Here is a 21272-nt window from a genome sequence, read left to right on the forward strand (position 1 = left end):
TCAAACACTACCTTACCCTGATGTAAAGATGTTGATGCATTGACAGCTTCTAAATGTCTTTCCTGTCTGGAGTCAGTGCTCATCACCTTGTCTCCTTCACCCTCACAGGTACATGGCCATCATCCACCCTCTTCAGCAGCGCATGTCGTCCACAGAGACCAAGGTGGTTGTGGGTGTCATCTGGGTGCTTGCCTTGCTCTTGGCCTTCCCTCAGTACTACTACTCCACCACCCACCAGCTCCCCAACCGCGTGGTGTGCTACATCGACTGGCCTGAATTCACTGGGTGTGACTTCAAAAAGATGTGAGTTGCTCTGATGAGCCTCTGCGTAGTGAACAAGCAATGGTAATTACATTTGAATTGATGGTAAATGTGGGAGGAAGCTGCATGTGTTCAGTGTAAATAAGAGAGCGCTGCAAAGAAGCACGGAAGTGTCTTTTGCTTTGTAGTTTATGAACTAAAGGCACATCATAGAGAACGCGTGCGCTTTCACTGGAGAGCAAACCCATCGAGCGGGTTGAAGAAAAGAAATTAGATTTGATTGAAGCCTTAATGCAAGATTCAATTTTCACAAATGAATAAGAAATATGATTTTAGAGTTCAGTGTTAAAAAAGCAAGTTTAGAGAATAAAAACAAATTAATTTGTGCTTCTTTAATTAATTTTTTTAAATGTTATTCTTCAATTTGAACAGAAACATTTTAATTGCACGTTTTAGGTATCAGAGAAGAAAATATGTTGCATCTCAGTTGACTGTTCCTCATGAGGACACGTTGAACTGAGATTAAGAATCTTTTTTAAAAGATTGTCTGAGCAAGTCAGGCAGCAGCACAATTAACTGGGCTTCACAAAAATAACGTCTACAGCCATATTTACCTGCTGCCACATCATTAAGAAGACTCCAAATAGAGGGAGCAGCATATTTAAACGCCCCTTTTCCCAATCCAGTATTTATTTCCCAATCGGCTTTAGCGATAAAGGTAATAACCCTGGGAGCGAGCGAGGACTGAAGTACGTAGCTAAGATGGAAGCAGACAGAGAATACTCTTATCAATAAAAATGGAGCACATACAGAAGTGTGTATTGTAAGAGTCCCATGAGACAGAATCCCTGCGTGTGTTGGCATTGTGATGATGCATGCATGTGAATAGCATGGCTGTAGTCCAGCGCAGGTAGCAGCAACACGCCTCCTTTAGGCCCCGGAATAAGAAAGGTCAAATGAAAGCCTGTTGTGTTCCTCACTGCAGGTCAAAACTGAACACGGTGATTACAACATGTTTCTGCTTTTCGCTCCCATGTTGCCTCACTTATTAGTGTCCACTTGAGTTCTGCACTGCTCGTGCAAAGCCGTCACTCATCTGTGAGCAAAGCCATATTAGCCTGTTTATTGAGGCACAACAGATTAGATGTGCAGGTCTGGAGGAAAAGCCCCGTGTTCCTACAATGTTGATTCCAGCTTTTCTAAAAAACAAGCCATTTAGCATCTTATAAATAAACAAGTTTTTTAAATTGTCAGATGACAGAAAATATTGAATACAGGAACCAAGCAGCGGTGGATAAATTTTTCTGTTCACATTGTGCAAAAACATCACTTTTCAATCTTCGGCTGTCCTTTCATTAAAAGGGACACATGCAAAAAAAAAAAAGAAACAAGAAGGCAGCATTTTTTGTTAGGAGGCACTTCAAGTAGAAATGCCTTTCATCACGTTTCAAATGATTTCTTTCATGGGCTGAATCAAGCACTTCTGCACACCTCATCATTAACTGTGTGAGAGCCATGAAGGTTTAACAAGAAGCTCGGGAAAAAAAACGTCTTGAATGACTCTGTTGCAGCAGGCCAAATATATTTAATCAAAGCAGGAAGAATGATGTACAGGCACTCTGGGGAACAGTAAGAGAATATAGTCATCTTCCCCCTGGGTTGCATTTTTCTTTGCACAGCTTAACTAGTACCAGGGGCATTAAATTACAACCCATGACCAAACTTTAATGAGAATCCCCTTAGACAATTTTTTTCTTCACACATTGTTTGTGCAGATTAAAAGGCTGCCATTGCTGCAGAAGCACACCATGTTCATCTCTCCTCACCCCATGATCAGTCGTGAAAGAGAGAGCCCTACTGTTGAGTAAACGTTGCCGTTTATCTGCTCCTTGCAGGCTCTGAATCATTGCTGTTCGAGGGGAAACTTCTGAAACTGCTTCAAAAACACTGCAGGAATTTGATTTGCACACTTTGCATCCTCCCATACTTCCCATTTCTCCCATTTGCCTTACTGTGACCCCACTGCCACAAATGCATTAAGACACAAAAACATTCAGAGTCGTTCACACAACTCTTTAGGCGCGCAAAAAAAACACCCACACAATGCACATATGCAGGCACTCAGACAGAACAACATGGCTCTGATCACAGCTCTGCTGATAGCAACCTCTCAGCTCGTCAGCCACTGTGTTTCCCTGCTCAGCTGCCAGCCTGCTGCTGCCTCCCCCACTGAGTCCTCCGTCACATTCCTCCATGGAAATATGGTTTGTTCCAAACAGTGTAAAGGCAATTACATTGTTCATGACGGGATACATGCTGCTCGTATTACTTTCTAAATGAATCTTGAATCATTAACACATAGGCGCTCAGTGAAAAAGCAGTAGTCACCGAGCTGAGCTGCTCAGGCTGCAAATGATGGATCTGATTGCAGCTGACCCCCAGTCAGGTCCCACATGTCTTTCTCCCGCTGTTGCCATCATACTTTACATCATGTCTGATGGTCTGTCTAATCCCGCTCCATCGGTGCAAATTGGAGAGAAAGGTGTAATAGAAAACAATTATGACACTGTGTCTCAGTGCATGTGTACGTGTGCAACTGTTGGAAACCTGGACACAAACAGCAGCCCGACATAATAAACACAGCTACACACACACACACACACACACACACACACACACACAGAGTATGAACAGCTTTTACCTTTAAACACACTGGTCTAAAGCCTGTCAGAGTACACTGTCTCTTCACTCTTGCTCCTCAGAAACATGAAGATGGTGCTTTAGTCGGTACATTTCATATGAATGAAGAAAGATGCTCTTGAGTTCTTCCCAAATTTTAATATGAAATCATTTAGTGTTTGTCTTTAGTGTTTGGTTCTTCACACAGCATCCTCCATAATCATCGGCACCCCTGGTTAAAATGTATTCAAAGGCTTAGTGTAAAATCTGTTTTTATTGCAGAAGCATACTCTCGCACTGAAAATTGTAGAAAAATTTAACTTTCAACTCAAGTGGATTTTAAGGGGGAAAAAATCCCTGACGAAGAAATAATTATTTTTTCATAAATTCACCTGTTCCACAATTATTGGCACCCCGAACAATTCCTCGGAAATAAATAAAGTGTTTCTGTCATTTCTACAGTAGTTTACAAAGTTGATCAGAGTATCTAGGAACGTCTAATTATTAATTCATCACTTCCTGTTTCCCTGGGGTATTAATATGACGTGACACAGAGGCCATTTCTCCAATCCACGTTTCACCATGGGAAAGACAAAGGAACACACCATCCAAGGAAATCAGATGTGTGTCAACCTTCACTTCAGGCAATGGCTACAAGAACATAACCACTCGTCTTCACCTGCCCATATCTACTGTCAGAGGAATCATGAAGGACTTTAAAACAACTGGAGCAGTGCTAAACAAGCCTGGACGAGGACACCACACACAGTGAAGAAATAAAAAGTTCTCCAAAGCTCACTGTTACAGACTTGCAACAAACAGTAGCCTCTTGGGTTCAATAATGTAATCCAAATCCAAGATGGCGGCATATTAGGTTGCATGTCTCTGTCTGTAAAATTTTATTTTTGCATTATTATTTTTTTGATCAAGTTCAACCACTCATTTTGTTCTGCATCAAGTACAGCATCAAGTATCTGAGCTCACTGGATTAAAGGGAATAATTTTAAGGTGAATATGGACTACTGGGACTCTGAATGGCTAAAACTAAAGGCCTCTGGCAGTCCTGCTAGCATCTCCAGGAAACAGCCCTGCTAGCCTCCACCAAGCTTTCACCAAGCAACTAGCATCCAGCCACCTGCCTGTTCTGCTAGCATTCAACCTCCAGCCACTTGCCTGGCCTGCTAGCATCTCGCCACCAGCAGCTTCTACCTCCACATCAGCAGCTACCACCATCAGCAGAAGCTACCACCAGGAGCCAACTCCAGCAGGAGCCAACTCCAGCAGCAACAGCTATCTCCATTGGTAGCAGTAGCTATCTCCACTAGCACTGCAGCAGCTAGCCTTCACCAACCAACTAGCATCCAGCCTCTAGCCACCTGCCTGGTCTGCTAGCTTCCAACCTCCAGCTACCTGCATGGCCTGCTAGTATCCAGCCTCCAGCATCATCTACCACCAACAGCAGCAGCTACTTGGACCAACTAGCCTGAGTCAGCCTGCTGGGGCCTTCTTAGTTAATCTGTGCAGCTCTCAAACTGCATCTCTACAGACGCGCTGGACTTATAAGCGATGGCATTTCTCCTAACTTTAGTATGTTTGTTGGCGTTTAGGAGCCTGAGTCCAAGCAATTGCTTCATGGTGAGTTCCTCTAACAATTTTTCGAGCATGCAAGACACCTACTACAGTGGCACAAATGCTAATGTTGCTGGGCATCACCAGCAACCACAGTTTCATTTGGTTGTTGCCCTTAACTTGTGGTTGGACAGGCCTTTGGACTTCCCTACATTTCAAAACTTTTTTGCTCTGTATAATCTTACTCTTTCATTGAAGAAAAGGCATTGCCTGGCTGCAACATATGAAACTACTGTTTCAAAATGCAATGTAAAACGAGGACTGATGGTCGTCCTACTCTTACTCCTGTCTGGTGATGTGCAACCAAACCCTGGTCCTGAGTTGCAATATATCCAGACTCCCCTTGATTTTAAATTAACGACTGGTCTCAAATTTGTTCATCTTAATGTGCGCAGCTTATTACCAAAGATGGACATGGTCAGAATTTGGGCTGCATCAACAGATGCAGATATTGTGATAATTTCAGAAACTTGGCTGTCAAAATCGATTACAAATGAAGAAATTAGCATGCTGGGATACAATGTTTATCGTACCGACAGGCCCAAGAAAGGTGGTGGTATAGCCATTTATGTAAAATCAAGGTTTGATGCTTCAATTGTTCTGTCTGAGTCTAAGCAACTGGAATTTTTGGCATTGAAGGTGGAAATAGCCAAGTCCCTCTCAATGACTGTTGTCGGGTGCTACAGACCTCCATCTGCCACAAAGGAGGCGTTAACATCCTTGAAGCGTCTTTTGTCCAAATTAAATTATAATGAACTTTTGATGGCTGGAGATCTGAATTGGGACTGGCTAAATGTAGTGTCTGATGATTTTAAATCTTTCTGTGACTCTATTAATCTAAGCCAGCTGGTCAACCAACCTACAAGGCCAAATCTTAAAAGTTCTGATAAATCCACTTTGATTGATCTAATTTTAACAAATGTTCCTCATAAATTCTCATCCCTGGGAGTCTTCTGCAATGACTTGAGTGACCATTGCGTTGTTGCTACTTGCAGGGATACTAAAATCCCCAAATGTAAACCACGCATTATTTCCAAGCGGAATTTAATTTTTTTTAATGAACAAGCGTATCATCATGATATGTCTTTAGTTAATTGGGGGCATATAGACCTGTTGCCAGATGTTGAGCTGGCTTGGACATTCTTTAAGGAACATTTTGTGAAAATTGTAAACAAACATGCTCCTATCAGGAAACTCAGGGTGAAGGGACGAGAAAACCCCTGGTTTACCCCAGAGTTGTCAGATATCATCCATCAACGCAACACGGCTTGGTCCAGAGCCAGAAAAAATGATTTAGCCTCTGACTGGTCTCTTTTCAGGCAGCTATGGAACAAATGCACTTCTTTTATCAAAAAGGCTAAATCAGAATATTACTTATCTGTCACAACTGAGAATCTCAATAATCCACAGAAATTTTGGAAAGTGATCAAGTCTTTATCTGTAATTAGAAGGTCCTCAGGCTCTTCCAACATTTGTACTGAAAGACTCTGTCCCAGTCTATGATAGAACTGAGGTCCTAAATTGCTTTAACAAGCACTTTGTTTCATCTGGTAACTTGTTCGACTCCACGGGAGCTGCTCCTGTGACTCCCTGCACAGACCCTCCAAGATTCTCTGGTGAACCCTTTAATTTTGAACCTTTCACTGTGCAACAAGTGCATAAAGCCCTAAAAACATTAGATCACAGAAAACCCCCCGGACCTGACCTGATTGAGCCCTACTTTTTGAAAATAGCAGCTGATTTTGTAGCACAGCCCCTAACAATCCTTTTTAATCTCTCAATAGAAAACAAAGAAATTCCATCTGTCTGGAAGTCAGCTTTTGTCACCCCCTTATTAAAAGGAGGTGACCCAGCACTTTTAACTAACTACAGGCCAATATCAAATATGTGCGTCCTGTCAAAAATTTTGGAATCTCTCGTGAGCAATCAACTAAAAGAGTATCTAAGCTCAAATAACCTCCTCTCAAAACTACAATCAGGCTTCAGAAAAAAACACAGTACTATCACTGCAGCTACAAAGGTCATCAACGATATACTTGTTGCTCTTGATAAAAAGCAGTACTGTGCTTCACTTTTTATTGACCTGTCAAAAGCGTTTGACACTGTGGACCATGCTGTTTTAAAGCATAGGCTTCTTTGTTTGAGTCTGTCAGATCATGTAGTTTCTTGGTTCACAAATTACTTAAGTGACAGGACCCAGTGTATTAAATATGATGGTCTGCTTTCTGAATTTGTGAGTGTCCAAAAGGGGGTGCCACAGGGCTCAATACTAGGCCCCCTCCTGTTCATAATGTACATTAATGATTTGGGAAAAAATATGTTGGATGCTAATATGCATCTTTACGCTGACGACACCATTATTTACTGTTTTGGATCAACTCCTGCTAAAGCTGTTGAATCTCTGCAAAAATCCTTCAACGTGGTCCAGCACACACTCCTGCAGCTTAAACTAGTCATCAACACAGATAAGACTAAACTGATGTTGTTCTCAAACAATAAGGAAGCATCTCAAACTGTTCCCACAGTGTCCACTCTTGAGGGAAATGTCATAGAATTGGTTCATAAATACAAATATCTTGGTGTCTTGCTTGATGACACCCTCTCCTTCAAGCTCCATATTGAGAACCTTGTGAAGAAACTGAAACTTAAATTGGGTTTCTTCTTCCGAAATAAATTTAGTTTCTCTTTTGAGGTGAAACAGCGGCTGGTTACTGCAACTTTTTTATCCATTTTAGATTATGGAGACCTGTTATATATGAATGCCTCAGCTAAATGTCTAAGCAAGATTGATGCTGTATACCATGCTTCTCTTAGATTTGTTACGAATTGTGGAGGCCGGACTCATCATTGTGAACTGTATTCCCGAGTGGGATGGCCTTCTTTGTCCACCAGGAGGCTAAGACACTGGTGCACTTTTATTTACAAGGCCATGCTTGGGCTCCTGCCCTCATACATCTGTGACCTTATTGTACGGAAAAGTATTGATTCTTACAGTTTGCGTTCCAATGATCAGTTGTTGCTGTCTGTTCCATTTGCCCGGACAGAATTGGGAAAAAAGGCTTTCGTCCACTCCGCTCCTTCTACATGGAACATGCTACAAAAAGACTGGAAAATAACTGAACTGATTTCTTTAAATGCTTTTAAATCCAAGCTGAGAGAATTTGAGACACACTCCTTTACTTGTAATTGTTTTTAAAAATGTTTTATTACTCATTGTCTTTTATAATTTTAATTTCTGTTAATTGTCTGTATGTTGTGAGTCTGACTGTGTAATGTTTTGCTGCCTCTTGGCCAGGACTCCCTTGAAAAAGAGGTTTTTAATCTCAATGGGATTTTCCTGGATAAATAAAGGTTAAATAAAAAAATAAAATAAAGTCTCCAAAACAACCATCAAGCGCCATCAAACGCCAACAAGCTGTTTGGCAGCCATGCACCGAAAAAACCTTTTCTCACTCACAATCATAAATGCGTGAGTGAGTGTCTTGGAGTTCGCTAAGCAGTACTGGGACTTCAACTGGGACCGTGTGCTTTTAATCAGATGAGACCAAGATACAACTTTTTGGCAACAAGCGCTCTAAGTGTGCGATGCTGTGTGTCCTCTCCTGCACAGAGCATTAAAATGTCCCCACGCTGTGAAACAAGCTGAGAGAGAGAGAGAGAGAGAGAGAGAGAGTCAGTGACTTATACTCACCTTCCTGCCTCCTTCTCATGGTAGCGACAAAGGAAAATAGAAGCAGTGCATTGGGGTGAAAAGGTCACGCTGCTTCGCTAATTTCATTCTATCGAAGTTTCTTGAAAATCTAAATACAAAGCAGGAACCTCCCTGATGAGGATCAGACACACAATTATCCAAAGGAACATTTTTAATTGGATATTTTAGTGGTTAAAAACGTGCCATTAGCCTCATTTGCAGGGGGCTGCGTGTGCAGCATTTGATTAGGTTCCAGGCCTTCTTATGCTTCTTATGGTGCTTTTTCTTCTTCTCTTAGTTTTTGTTTGTGTGGAGTTCTCTCCCTTCGTAAACTTACTGGGTTGAAAGGAGCGGGTTTTGGAAAATATAAATAAACAACAACAAGCAACGGCTCCTAATTACATTGTCTTTTTATCTGATAGAAGCCTCTGGGTATCCAAAAGGGATTAGCGTAATTAGCATAATTAAAAACGGACTGCTCGACTCATCGTCGACAAAGAGAAACCGATCTGCACGCTCGGGTCAGGAGGTCAGCTGTCTCTGAACCAGATAAACTTGCTTTACACGCTTATTCTAAACCGCACACACACACACACACACACACACACACACACACACACACACACACACACACACACACACACACACAACAGAACATGTAATGTATTAAGTGGAACACACACAGCAGAAAATGAATCGATTCAAAGCTGTGTCTGTGACGGATTACCAGATCATTGGTTTAATCCTGAAGCTGTCATTTTCTATCTTCTCTTCAGTGGTTTAAACTTACCGGACAGTTACTGCAGCAGAGGTTCAAGCACCTTCGACTCCTCTCCTTCTCACTCTTAGTCCAACGCTCTGGGTGTATTCACGAAGCCTCCAAAGTACAAAGAGCTGCTCCCTGTGACAAAATTAGAATCAGGACATTTTAGTCTGGAGTCTGTGTGGGCCCTCCAGTCACTATTGTATCAGCAGTTCTCTGTAAGTCCCACACAAATAATTCCTCTTCTCTTCCGTCAGTGCTCTTCATTGACAAACTTTGTTTTTCCACAGGCTCACAGATGGGGCCCCATGAGGAGGGGTTTGAACTTTCATTGCAAAATTTTAACATTTTCAGCTTCTGCAGTGGTTTAAACTCTGTTCTACCCAAGCCCACCCACAGAGATAACTGGGCCCCTGACAGGCTTCGGGAATGGGCCCCAAGGTGCCATTTAATAATATCTATAGATGTTTGTGTTGGATCAGCAGCGTGAACCAAAAAGTTCCATCTTGGTCTCATCAGATCAGAGAATCTGCTTTTTGTAAAGTGTCTCAAGATAACACCTGTTATGAATTGAGGCTATACGAATAAAGATGAACTGATTGATTGATTGTTGACGTTAACGATTTGACTGTAATATTGTTCCATTGAGCGAGGACGTGTAAAGCTATGCAGCGCAGCTCATTGCATTATTCAGTGAGGCACAGCTCGCCTTGAAGCGGCGTTGGCTGCCGTGATCATTTCCATCTGCACACAGATTAGTAACGTAGGATGTGTGTCTTGCTTTATAGGTACTACGTGTTTGTTGCCATTCTGCTCTACTTCCTTCCACTGCTGGTGATGGGTTGTGCTTATCTGGTGGTGGGACTGACCCTGTGGGCGAGTGAGATCCCCGGAGACTCTTCTGACCGCTACAAGGAGCAGCTGACCGCCAAACGCAAGGTAAACTCAGCCCACATCTCCTGGAAAAGACAAGTGCTCATTGGCTTCATTCAACTCCATATGGCATCAGATTTATCGTTCCTGCAGTGATACAACAAATTCAACAAATTTAGGAAAAAAGTATAGGGTAGCAAAATAGATCAATCTTATAAACTGTCCTTCATACCTGCGTGTGTGTGTGTGTGTGTGTGTGTGTGTGTGTGTGTGTGTGTGTGTGTGTGTGTGTGTGTGTGTGATAGAATCGATGGAATAGGGAAGTGCAATAAAATAAGTAATCAGTGCAATAGAATGAAATATATGAGGAATTTGTCTTGGTGTTTTGGTGTGAAAGAAAAAACAAGGCTAAAATAACAAATATTTAAAAACACATGAGAAGCAATTACAACTATATAAAATATAATTAAAAAAAGTCAAATATAAATGGGTGTGAATATTATATAATATTGTAAGGGTAGATAGATAGATAGATAGATAGATAGATAGATAGATAGATAGATAGATAGATAGATAGATAGATAGATAGATAGATAGATACTTTATTGATCCCGAGGGACATTCAAGTATACAGTATGTGTAATGGGAATAGTGTGTGCAAAAATTGCAAATGACGGGAGTGTGTTCTGTGCTGATGTATGTAAACAGACCTTTGTGTTGTGCTGTTTTTTTTTTTTAATTTAATTTATTTTTTTTTATTTACAAATTTCTCCTAAGGGAGACAATAAAAGCAACAAACAACAAATGCAAACTTTAAATCAAATGCAATGAGTGAAATGTGCTGCAAAAAGACAAAACAACTGCATTAACATCAAACGCGCTACAAGTGCAGAAATGAAATCAAAAACTCACACATGCAGATACAGGAACGCTGCACGTTCAGCCTTGATGTTCAGCTCTGTGCCTGTAGGGGGCGCTCTGTTGAACTGTTAGTTTACGGGACAGAGTAAGAGAGAAAGTCACGTTAAGAAAGGGAGTTGTATCGTTGAAAGGTCGGAAAGAAACTTTTATTGTCTGCTGTTCCACGCAGTTGCCTAGCACGTGACCCCTCCTGGCCACCGTACTATAACGAAGTGTAGTGTGCATATAGTTTTGAATCCTTTATAAATATTCAGTGTGCTTCATAACAAGTATGCTAACATATTCATTGGCCATCGGAGGTGTTAGTAAAGATCAGAGTGTCTTTAAATCTCATTCTTCTAGAAACACTGATAATGTGATTATAGGTCACTGTACGGAGTCATTGCACACGTTAACTAAAGCACTATCAGTTATTGTCACAGCCAGTACAAAAGACTCAAGCACACGACTCAGTGTGAATAATCAGTCCGTTTATTCAGGCAGGGTTCGGTACACGGGTACTCAAAAGGTCCAAGGCAAAAAAACAGCAGGCTGGGTCAGAAACGGAGGCCAATCAGAAAAAGGCAAAGGTACAAAATCGTCGGGCAGAATCAGGGTCAAGAACAGAACAAGATCAGGATCAGGAATCAGATAATTTAAAGTGCAATAAAGTGCTATAAAGAACAAGACGAACTGGCACAGGATGAGGGGAGAACAGGCATTATATACAAGACAGGGGGTGGAGTTAACAAGACACAGGTGAGACACATCAGGTAATCAGCAGGCTGGGACACACTGGGGGAAGGGCATGCAGCCAACAGACCTGAAACGAGACACAGGGTGAGTAACAAGTAAAACACAAGCACAAAACAAGAAACATGAGGAAAAACAGAAATGAACAGAAAACTTAACCCGGGGATGTGACAGTTATCCTTGTTTCTTTAAGTAAAGTGAAACAGAAAACGATTGAATCGATGCAAGAATACAGAAAAAAATGCTGAACGAAAACAAAATGCTGTCAAATGTATCATTCTTAACGAAAGTCAATGTTTTCTGCACACTCTCAGTTCAGGAAGGTAAACTTTAACGTACTCACTGAAGATCGAAGAAGGTAAAGAACAGAGAAGGGGTCCATGGATTTAAACAGGCTGCAGACTTCAGTCTTAGCTATGTGTGTAATATGTGTTATTCCCCTTTTGGGAGTGGAACGTCGACCTGTCCTCGTCTAACACACTGACATTATGTTTATGTCTAAAACCTTTCAGTCAATCTCACATGACGGTAATTGAAGCTGATTTCACATATCTGCAGTTCTGAAAAGATCTCGATCATTTCAGAGGAACTGCTCCTGAAATACTCCGAACCTGGCTGTTAACAACAAAGTGGAAGTAGTGGACGAAGCAACAGAGTCCTCCATACGATGCCATAATGAGAACGTTTGTCTTTCTATTAAGGCTACGTGTAGTTCAACAGAAGCTGAACTTAAGAAAGGAGAAGAACATTCTGGAGAACAGGAAACAGAATGCAACAGGTTCATTAGAGCGCGGTGATCAGAGTGGTCGTGTGCAGACAGTTTATGCACGGTAGGTAACCCACGGTGCAAACCTGCAGTGCATTAAAAAAAAAAAAAAAGCACTAAAGAATAACAATAACACAGTGCAGCAGTCACAAGATATAAACGTCACGTTATTCGTTATTTTCTTCTGACTACTAAAAGTGTTTTAAAGCACAGGTCAAACCCACACGATCATCTCTGATGGTGGAAAGTGACCACCAGTATTTAATAATCCATCCATTCACACACTGCTAATGAAGCAGCAGGAGCAAGTTGAGGTTAAATGTCTTGCCCAAGGACACACCGGACATGTGGGTGAAAGAGCTGGGAATCGAACCCCCAACCTGCCAGTTAAGAGACGGCCGACTCTACAACAGCTGCCCCCAGTGTGTGTGTGTGTGTGTGTGTGTGTGTGTGTGTGTGTGTGTGTGTGTGTGTGTGTGTGTGTGTGTGTGTGTGTGTGTGTGTGTGTGTGTGTGTGTGTGTGTGTGTGTGAGAGAGAGAGAGAGAGAGAGAGAGAGAAGCATGCCTCTAAAATAACTGTGTAAACCACAATTTGCCCCTTGGGGATTTATAAAGCATATAAAACATATATATTTATAGTGCGATATAAGCACATGAATTGAATCCAGTATACAACAAATATGTATGTGTGTGAGGGATAATTAGAAGATTAAGCTGCCTCATTCACAGCCCTCATGAAAACCTAACAGCAGTTTTATATTCTTCCAAAACATAGCACAAACCCTTGTGTTACATTCCTGGAGATAAATTCAACATGGTCATCAGAGATCTGTGTGACTGGAAGAACATGGACGCTGCATGTGCGCCCTCTGTTACGGTGCTTCCTGCAACTCTTAAGATGCTCGCTTCCACTGCGACACCCATATTGTCCAGTTCCACTGTAATCACTGCATCACCATGCCTCAATTCAATCTGACCTCACAGAAATTAAATCATGCTGAAAAGTCAACTTCTCCAACTTACCTGATAAACTAACAAATCAGACGTGATCGTCATTAAACCCTCTCAGATTTAGTTTCCTTCAAAGTGTCGGACACGTCAGCTTCCTCTGAGGAGCGCTGCAAATATTCTACAAACATGTTTCGTTCTCATGGATCCCCATTATGTTGTGAAAAATGAAGCTGTTAAATAAAGTCTAAGAACTCCTGCGCCCACTCATAACCCATAATGAGAATATTTTACTTTTGACACCAAGTCACTAGCTTCAAACGATGTTGTTGATTATAAGAACATTTTAACCCTTTTTTGTGTTTAAAAGTGAGCCTACTTGAATTTTAATTCCATTGATATCCCTCATGACGCCTTGTCTCCTGAACTGTTGAAGTACCTGCAAAATTTCTGACCGACCTTTTCAGAGACTTCTCTTCTGCATCCACAACACGTCTTTCATTTGAAAACTATTTCTAAACTTTCGTTCGCAGCAGTTATCTTTGCAACTTATTCATCTTTATTTTCCACAGCAACTGTTTACTATGATTCAAAGTTTTGGATAACTGTATGACTCATGACATCGCGATGCCTTAGTGACACCCCTCAGTTCCTGGGTGGTAGCTAGAGTCCCATCGATGGCCGTCTTCAAGCTGGAAATGCTGTCTCAACTTTTGGTCAACCTAATGACAGGCTGAGAGCTTATGCAGGTTTTAAACCTATTGTGAAGAACAGTTACATTGTGCCCGCGTGTCAATCAGGTCACACGCCTTATTGTGACACAACTCTTATCCTTTATCAAATCAAAACAGATGAGTCATCAAAACTCAGGCTGTAAACCAGTTAATTTCTGCAGTAAAAACAGGCTTTTTTGAATGGGTGTGTATGTGACTTCCTGTGCTTCTGCAGCCACCCTCTAGTGGACACTTTCTGAACTGCACTGTACACTTGGCGGATGCATTGGCTTCCTTTTTCAAAACTGGAGGTTGCTGCTTGGTTTGCATTTAATCAGGCACTAGCTTAACTTCCATATAAAAACAAAATAGCATAAATGCAGTTCAGAAAGTGTCACACTGGCGCTGGTTACTTTCTGGCTGTACAGTCAGGTTACACAGTAGTGTCACTGTGTCCATAGCTCCATCAGGTGTTGGTGGGAGGACTGCTGTTTCATCTAATAAGCCAGTCGAAACAACAAGTAAGCTTGAATGACTTGCAAAGATGCATTTATGTGGACGCTGCAAAGTTCTGAAAAAAGGTGAATGTATATATCGCAGTGAACAACACAGTAACTGCTAAAGCAACTGTCAGTTAGCTAACATTTCATGTTTGAATCGAATGCCTTTATCGTAATCATACAATTGTACAGTCAAATTATTGGCTCCACATTAAAGTGCACACGGCTAAAACAAAAGACAAGAAAAGAAGAATATAAATAGTCTAATTAAGGTAACACGTGTGGTATGACGATGTATGGTAGGACTTGTTTACAGGTAGCAGCATAATGAATTATGAATGGATATTGTAGAAATATAAAATAAATATTTGCACAGTACTAAATGTAAATTATTGCAGAAAAATAAAAGTATAAATATTGCAAAGTACGAAACGTTAACTGTTTCAGAAGTATGAAATAAATATTGCATCGTATGAGATGTAAACAATCACAGAAATATAAATATAGCACCGTATGAAGTAAGCTAAAGCAGAAATATGCAATATAAATGTTGCACAGTAAGGACTAAATTATTGCAGAGATATAAAAGTATAAATATTGAACAGTATGAAACATAAGCTACCATAGAAATATAGAAGTATAGATATTGCACAGTATGAAAATTAAACAATTTCAGAAGCATAAAAAGATATTGCACAGATCAAAATGAAGAATGTTGCAGAAAAATAAAATAATATTGCACCGTATGGAATATAAACTATAAATATATAGAGCAGTCTGAAATGTAGACTATTGCACATGCCAGATGTGTGTGTGTGTGTGTGTGTGTGGGGGGTGAGGGAGTGTGTGTGTGGTAAAGGGTGGGGCGGTCTGTTTGTCCGAGCACGGACACACCTGTAGCGTCTGACAGAGGGCAGCATGTCGAACGGATAAAGGACGGGGTGAGAACTGACCTTAATGTTTTTCGCTCTGTTCAGGCAGCGGGAGTTGTAGATGTCCTTTTGGGAGGGGAAGCAGCCGATGATCATCTGTGCTGTTGATTAGAAGCCTCTTCCTGTCTGCTTTAGTGCAGCTGACGTAACACACTGTGATGCTGTACAGCCGTAGGCTCTCTCAAGCCCCGTTTCCACCGAGCGGTCCGGCTCGGTACGTCTCGGTACGGCGCGCATTTTGCAGCATTTCCATAGACTAATCCCGGGAAAGATTCCCAAATAACCAATCCGTACCGTCCCAGTTTTTGGGACCCTTCCGTTAGGGTGCCAAGAATGTGTGCCGACCCGAATAAGTGGAGCTAAACACTGCAGTCGGCTGATTGGTTGAAAGAATCGTCACTTCCTGTGTTACGTTGGCTAGCAAAACTCTGCTGTGTTTAAACCTTTGACTGTAACACAGCTGATTGTTTACGTGTGTATTTGTCCTCGCCGCACACAGCCTTCTCTGAAACAAAGCTGGATGAGTTTGTGTAATAAAGAGTCACATGACAGTGACAGAGGAGATGAACTGCTGGATGTCTCCAGCGTTGGTTTTGTTTGTGTAGCGTTTTTCTCCTTTGATGAATTTATTAGTTAGCGGTTAGCTGTTAGCATTAGCTGCTATCATATGACGCTATTTACATAGCGGCTATCGTCATCCGGCTTACACGCCGCCTACCAAATAGGTCACGGGTGGCGGTGGAAACGCAAACGTTGGTTGTTCTTCCTGAGCACTCTGAGGAAGTGCAGGTGTTGTTGTGCCTTCTTGGTGATCTCTGGGATGTTCGGGGTCCAGGAGAGGTCAGCAGAGATGAGAGGAAGACATGTTCAGGAGACATTTAACGTCATGTTAACAGTTAGCCTGAATAAGTTTATCTTTGCCTGATACAGATAAACTGGAATTTATTCATAAGCTTCCTCTTGATTCTCCACAGTCACCCAGTAATATGGCTAACTATGTATCAGCCTGTGAGACTTATTTTTCTATTTATCATTATTTTTAAATAATAAAGCAGAACAATGTTGAAGGACCTAAAGCAAAGTTAACTTATGTGGAGATAAATGAGATAAATAAGATAAATGGATAAAAGATGCACGAATGAATGCGTCATTCATCTTCTGTTTATTTCTGTAATTTGTTTTGTGGCATCCTCTTGCACAGTTCTATCTTATCTTATCTCATATACAGGAAAGCATATTAACTAATTATTGTAGCTTTCCACAGACGACTGCTGGTAATATACAAACAATGACAAGCTGTCAGCCACTTTCATTTGATCTTCAGTATATTTTGAAGGGAGCTAAAAAAAAATTTGAAATACCCTAAGGTAGGAATGGTATACTACGCATACTATGTATTTAAATTTCAGATAATGAAGTTCCTGTTTGAAGACTTCCCTTCCTGGAATAAGAGGGAGGAGAAGCTGATGACCATGAAGGTTAAGGAAAATATGGAGAAGTTAATATAAACTATTGAGGAGCTGCTACCTACAGTATATGTCCAACCCTCGTCCCTCCATGTTTTAAAGTTGAGTGAGCCCTCACTGCCCCATAGGGTTGTTTTCCACTTCTGGACTTAAAGTTATTTTGTTCTCTTGATGGATTTCACCCATCTGAGGTCTGTCAGTGTTTCTTTTGTTATTATCTCTTTTTTTTAAGTGTCAGCTACAAGAGAGAGCGTTAGTTACGTACTGTAACTCCAGATTCTATTTCGTATAGGCTTCGCCCTCTAAGGCTATCGCTATTGGGTTTAGCGATAGCGCATGCGCAGCACTGAAGAGTTGTAGTCCACGCCCACCCACGAGGTGGGCCCCTCCCACAGTCAACCTGCCGGTATATAACCGGAAGGGACCGTGTGTTCTGTTCCCCAATAAAGAGCTTTTCTTCAGCCGTTCACGGAGTCAGTGGGGCCCACCGCTTAGAGGGCTGCGCCTATACTCATAGAATCTGGAGTTACAGTACGTAACTAACGTTCTATTTCGTATAGGCTTCGCCCTCTAAGGCTATCGCTATTGGGTTAGAGACGAAGCAGGATGTAGTCAATGCCACACTGGGTCCGGAAGGTACCACAAGCACAACAACACCCCGAATAACCATTTTTTCGCCTGACAGCATCAGGGGAAAAAACGGAACATCCCATTCTCACGCAGACAGAGTGCTGAGAACTGAGTGAGACATTAAGAAACGGGAGGCATCCCGTAGATAAAAACGCACTAAAGAGCACGGAGAGGACCACGAAGCTGCCGTGCAGATGTCGTCCACCGTCACGCCCCCGTGCAGGGCAGCCGAGGAAGCAACTCCCCTGGTGGAGTGCGCCTGAATGCCCACCGGAGGCTCAGCTCCTGAGGCGATATAAGCCTGTGTGATGGCGTCACACAGCCAGTGTGACAGCCGCTGTGTTGACAGGGGCTGTCCCACAGAATGTGCCCTGTAGTGTACAAACAGCTGCTGGGAACAGCGTATGGCAGCTGTGCGCGCAACATAGCATGCCAGAGTGCGCACTGGGCACAGCAGGTGGGAGGTCGCCTGCTCCCCAGATGTATGAGGAGGAGGAAAAAACCCCTCCAGCGTGATCACTCGCGACTTGAACTCGCTAGTGATGACTTTTGGCATGAACGCCGGGTTTGGCCGTAATACAGCCGAACTACCGTCCTCCTGGATCCTGAGGCAGGACGGAGCCACAGAGAGAGCTGACAGCTCACTGACACGTTTTGCTGACGTCAGAGCTAAGAGCAAAACCGTTTTAGCCGACAGAAAACGTAGGGGAATCTGATCCAAAGGCTCAAACGGCGCCACAATCAGTGCGCGCAGCACCAGTGCCAATCCCATTGCGGGGCCAGGCTGCGCACCACCAGCCGAAGCCTCTGTACCCCTTTTAAACACCGCTTCACCAGCGGGTGGCCAACACCGAACGGTCACCAAAACCTTCTTGGCATGATGAAACTGCAGCCGTGTATGTTTTGATAGTGCTAAATGCCAGATTTCGGTCCACTAAGAACTGGAGGAAAGAAAGCACTTGAGGCAGAGGACACGCAGTAGCGGAGAGTTCTCTCTCTCCGCACCAGCGTTGAAACGCAGCCCACTTTGCGGCGTAAGATGTCGTTGTGGAGGCAGCCCGAGCGCCTTGAATAGTGCGCACCACATCCTGAGCCAGCCCCATACTTACCAAATGTGTCCGTTCAGCGGCCAAGCCCAGAGACGCTGGCCGATGATCGGGTAGCTCGTGAACACGCCCCCTGCCTGCGAGAGGGCATCCCCCCTCCAAGGGATTTCCCAGGGCTCGCCTGACGTCATCTGACGTAAACACGGGAACCACATCGCATGCTCGCGCAGCGGGGCGATCAGGATGGCGCACAGCTTCTCCTTCCTCACTCTGTCCAGGAAGCTCGAAATCAACGGGACAGGGGGAAATGCATAAATGAGCGTCCTCGGCCATAGCCGGTGCGAAAAGGCGTCCACCCCGAGAGGAGGGTCGTCCTTTGCGCTCAGGGAGAACCAAAGGGGGCACTGTGCATTTTCGCGTGCTGCGAACATGTCCACCTCTGCTCTGCCGAACCTTTCCCATAACTGAGAAACCAGGTCTGCATGAAGGGTCCAAGATCCCGGACGAGGACCCCCCCTTGACATGATGTCCGCTCCCCGGTTCGCCGGGGACATACAGAGCACGGAGAGAAAGTAACCGTGTGCTCGCCCAGACCAGCAGCTTTCTGGCTATGCCGAGAAGCTGGGCTGACGCCCTGTTGTCTGTGCTGATCAGCACATGATGATTTTTTTAGCAGAGGGATGCGTCTGTGAAAAAACTTTTTCTCTGTATTTTTCTTTTCTTTTGTGATGCGTGACGTAGCCCTTCCCAGGGCCAAGTCCAATACAATGGATAAAGGTACGCGGAACAGACGTCTCCGCTGCAGCCGGGGATCGATGCGTTAACAAAGAAACACCGCTGCAGACGTCTCCTGTGGGTCAGGCCCAGAGGAATAACGACATGGGCCGCCGCTATCATGCCCAGCAGCCGCATGACAGTGAGATCTGTCACCGTGCTGTGTGGCTTCACTCGGCTTAATAGTCCTCTCAGCGCCTCCAACCCTCTGCTGAGGGAGCCGCGCTGACATGTCGGCCGAGTCCAACATCACCCCCAGGTACATTATGGACCGGGATGGGATGGGGGAGCTTTTCGCCCAGTTCACTATGAACCCTAAGCTCGATAGATGAGACACGAGCGCCCTCATCTGGAGGGCTGCTTCCTCTCTGGAGCGAGCCAGTAACAACAGGTCGTCCAGATAAAATAACACTCTCATCCCTGCCCGGTGAAGCGGAGCCAGAGCTGCTTCTACGCACTTGGAGAAAGTGCGCGGAGCCAGGGAATAACCGAACAGCAGACGGTTGTATTGGTACGATGTCCCCTCGAACGCGAAGCACAGGTACTGCCTGTGTTTCGGGAGGATGAAGACATGGAAGTATGCGTCCTTTAGGTCGATTTCTATGTCGTAGCCCTTCCCAAGGGAATCCCCGCTGACGTCACGCAGGGACTCCCCCAGTGGGCCAATCCAATCCAGCGGATAAAGGAACGCGGAGCAGACGTTTTTCCGCTGCAGCCGGGGATCGATGCGTTAACAAAGAAACACCGCTGCAGACGTCTCATGTGGGGCAGGCCCAGAGGAATAACGACATGGGCCGCCGCCATCATGCCCAGCAGCCGCATGACAGTGAGAGCTGTCACCGTGCTGCATGGCTTCACTCGGCTTAATAATCCTCTCAGTGCCTCCACCCTCTGCTGGGGGAGCCGCGCTGACATGTCGGCCGAGTCCAACATCACCCCCAGGTACATTATGGACCGGGATGGGATGGAGGAGCTTTTCGCCCAGTTCACGATGAACCCCAAGCTCGACAGATGAGACACGAGCGCCTTCATCTGGAGAGCTACTTCTTCTCTGGAGCGAGCCTGTAACAACAGGTCGTCCAGATAAGATAACACTCTCATCCCTGCCCGGTGAAGCGGAGCCAGAGCTGCTTCTATGCACTTGGAGAAAGTGCGTGGGGCCAGGAAATATCCGGACGCGAAGCGCAGGAGCTGCCTGTGTTTCGGGAGGATGGGGACATGGAAGTAGGCGTCCTTTAGGTCGATGGACGTGAACCAGTCGTCCTGGTGAACACACTCCATATGTTGATTGTCAACATATGAAAATGGTCTGACCACAATTGATTTATTAGAAAAAGACAGGTCGAGGATGGGCCTCATCCCGCCTGTCTTCTTCCGCACGAGAGAAGTAGCGGGGTAATAACCCCGGCTCTCCTCCTCTCGCTCCACTCTGGAGATGGCACCCTTCGTCAAGAGCTCCTGCAGCTCTGACCGAAGAGCCAGGCGTCCCTCCCCGGATGGCATGATCGTCTCCACTACCCCATTGAATCGTGGAGGGGGAGACGCAAACTGCAGGGTGTAACCCCGTTGAAGCAGTCTGTCCAGCCAGCTGTCCAGGGAACATACGTGCCGCCACACGGAGTAATGCTCCGAGAGCGGGCGTACATGTAGAGGAGGCTCCGCCCCCTGTCCATCAGCCACGTCAGCGCCCCGACCACTGCATGAGGAGCGAGCTCCCGTGCAGCCCAAGAGGGGGCCGACTCGACAGGGCTGTTGGGGAGCCCGCAGAGGCTCACACACAGGATGGAGACGGGAGAGAAAGGTCCACACGACGCGCCGAGCCAGCGCTCGTGGGCTCATGATGGCCCCCCCCCCCCACCTGTCCGCCGGAGAACTCACTGAGTGAGGAACACTCCGGTGAAAAAGAGGACTGAGGAGATAGCAGGTGTCTCGCGGCCGACGTCGCAGT

The 21272-nt window shown here is 44.3% G+C and overlaps 1 protein-coding gene across 2 annotated transcripts in view; it reads left to right on the forward strand.

The window, feature by feature from the left end:
- The window catches only part of tacr1a (tachykinin receptor 1a), a 58788-nt gene that overhangs the window by 17329 nt on the left and 20187 nt on the right, over positions 1–21272 (forward strand). For both annotated transcript variants that reach the window (XM_079353647.1, XM_079353646.1), the window contains exons 2-3: positions 109–303; positions 9812–9962. In XM_079353647.1, coding sequence (XP_079209773.1) covers positions 109–303; positions 9812–9962 — 346 coding nt within the window. The remainder of the gene's footprint in view (positions 1–108; positions 304–9811; positions 9963–21272) is intronic.

Source organism: Symphodus melops, assembly GCF_947650265.1.
Source record: "Symphodus melops genome assembly, chromosome: 1".
NCBI classification, from domain to species: Eukaryota; Metazoa; Chordata; class Actinopteri; order Labriformes; family Labridae; genus Symphodus; species Symphodus melops.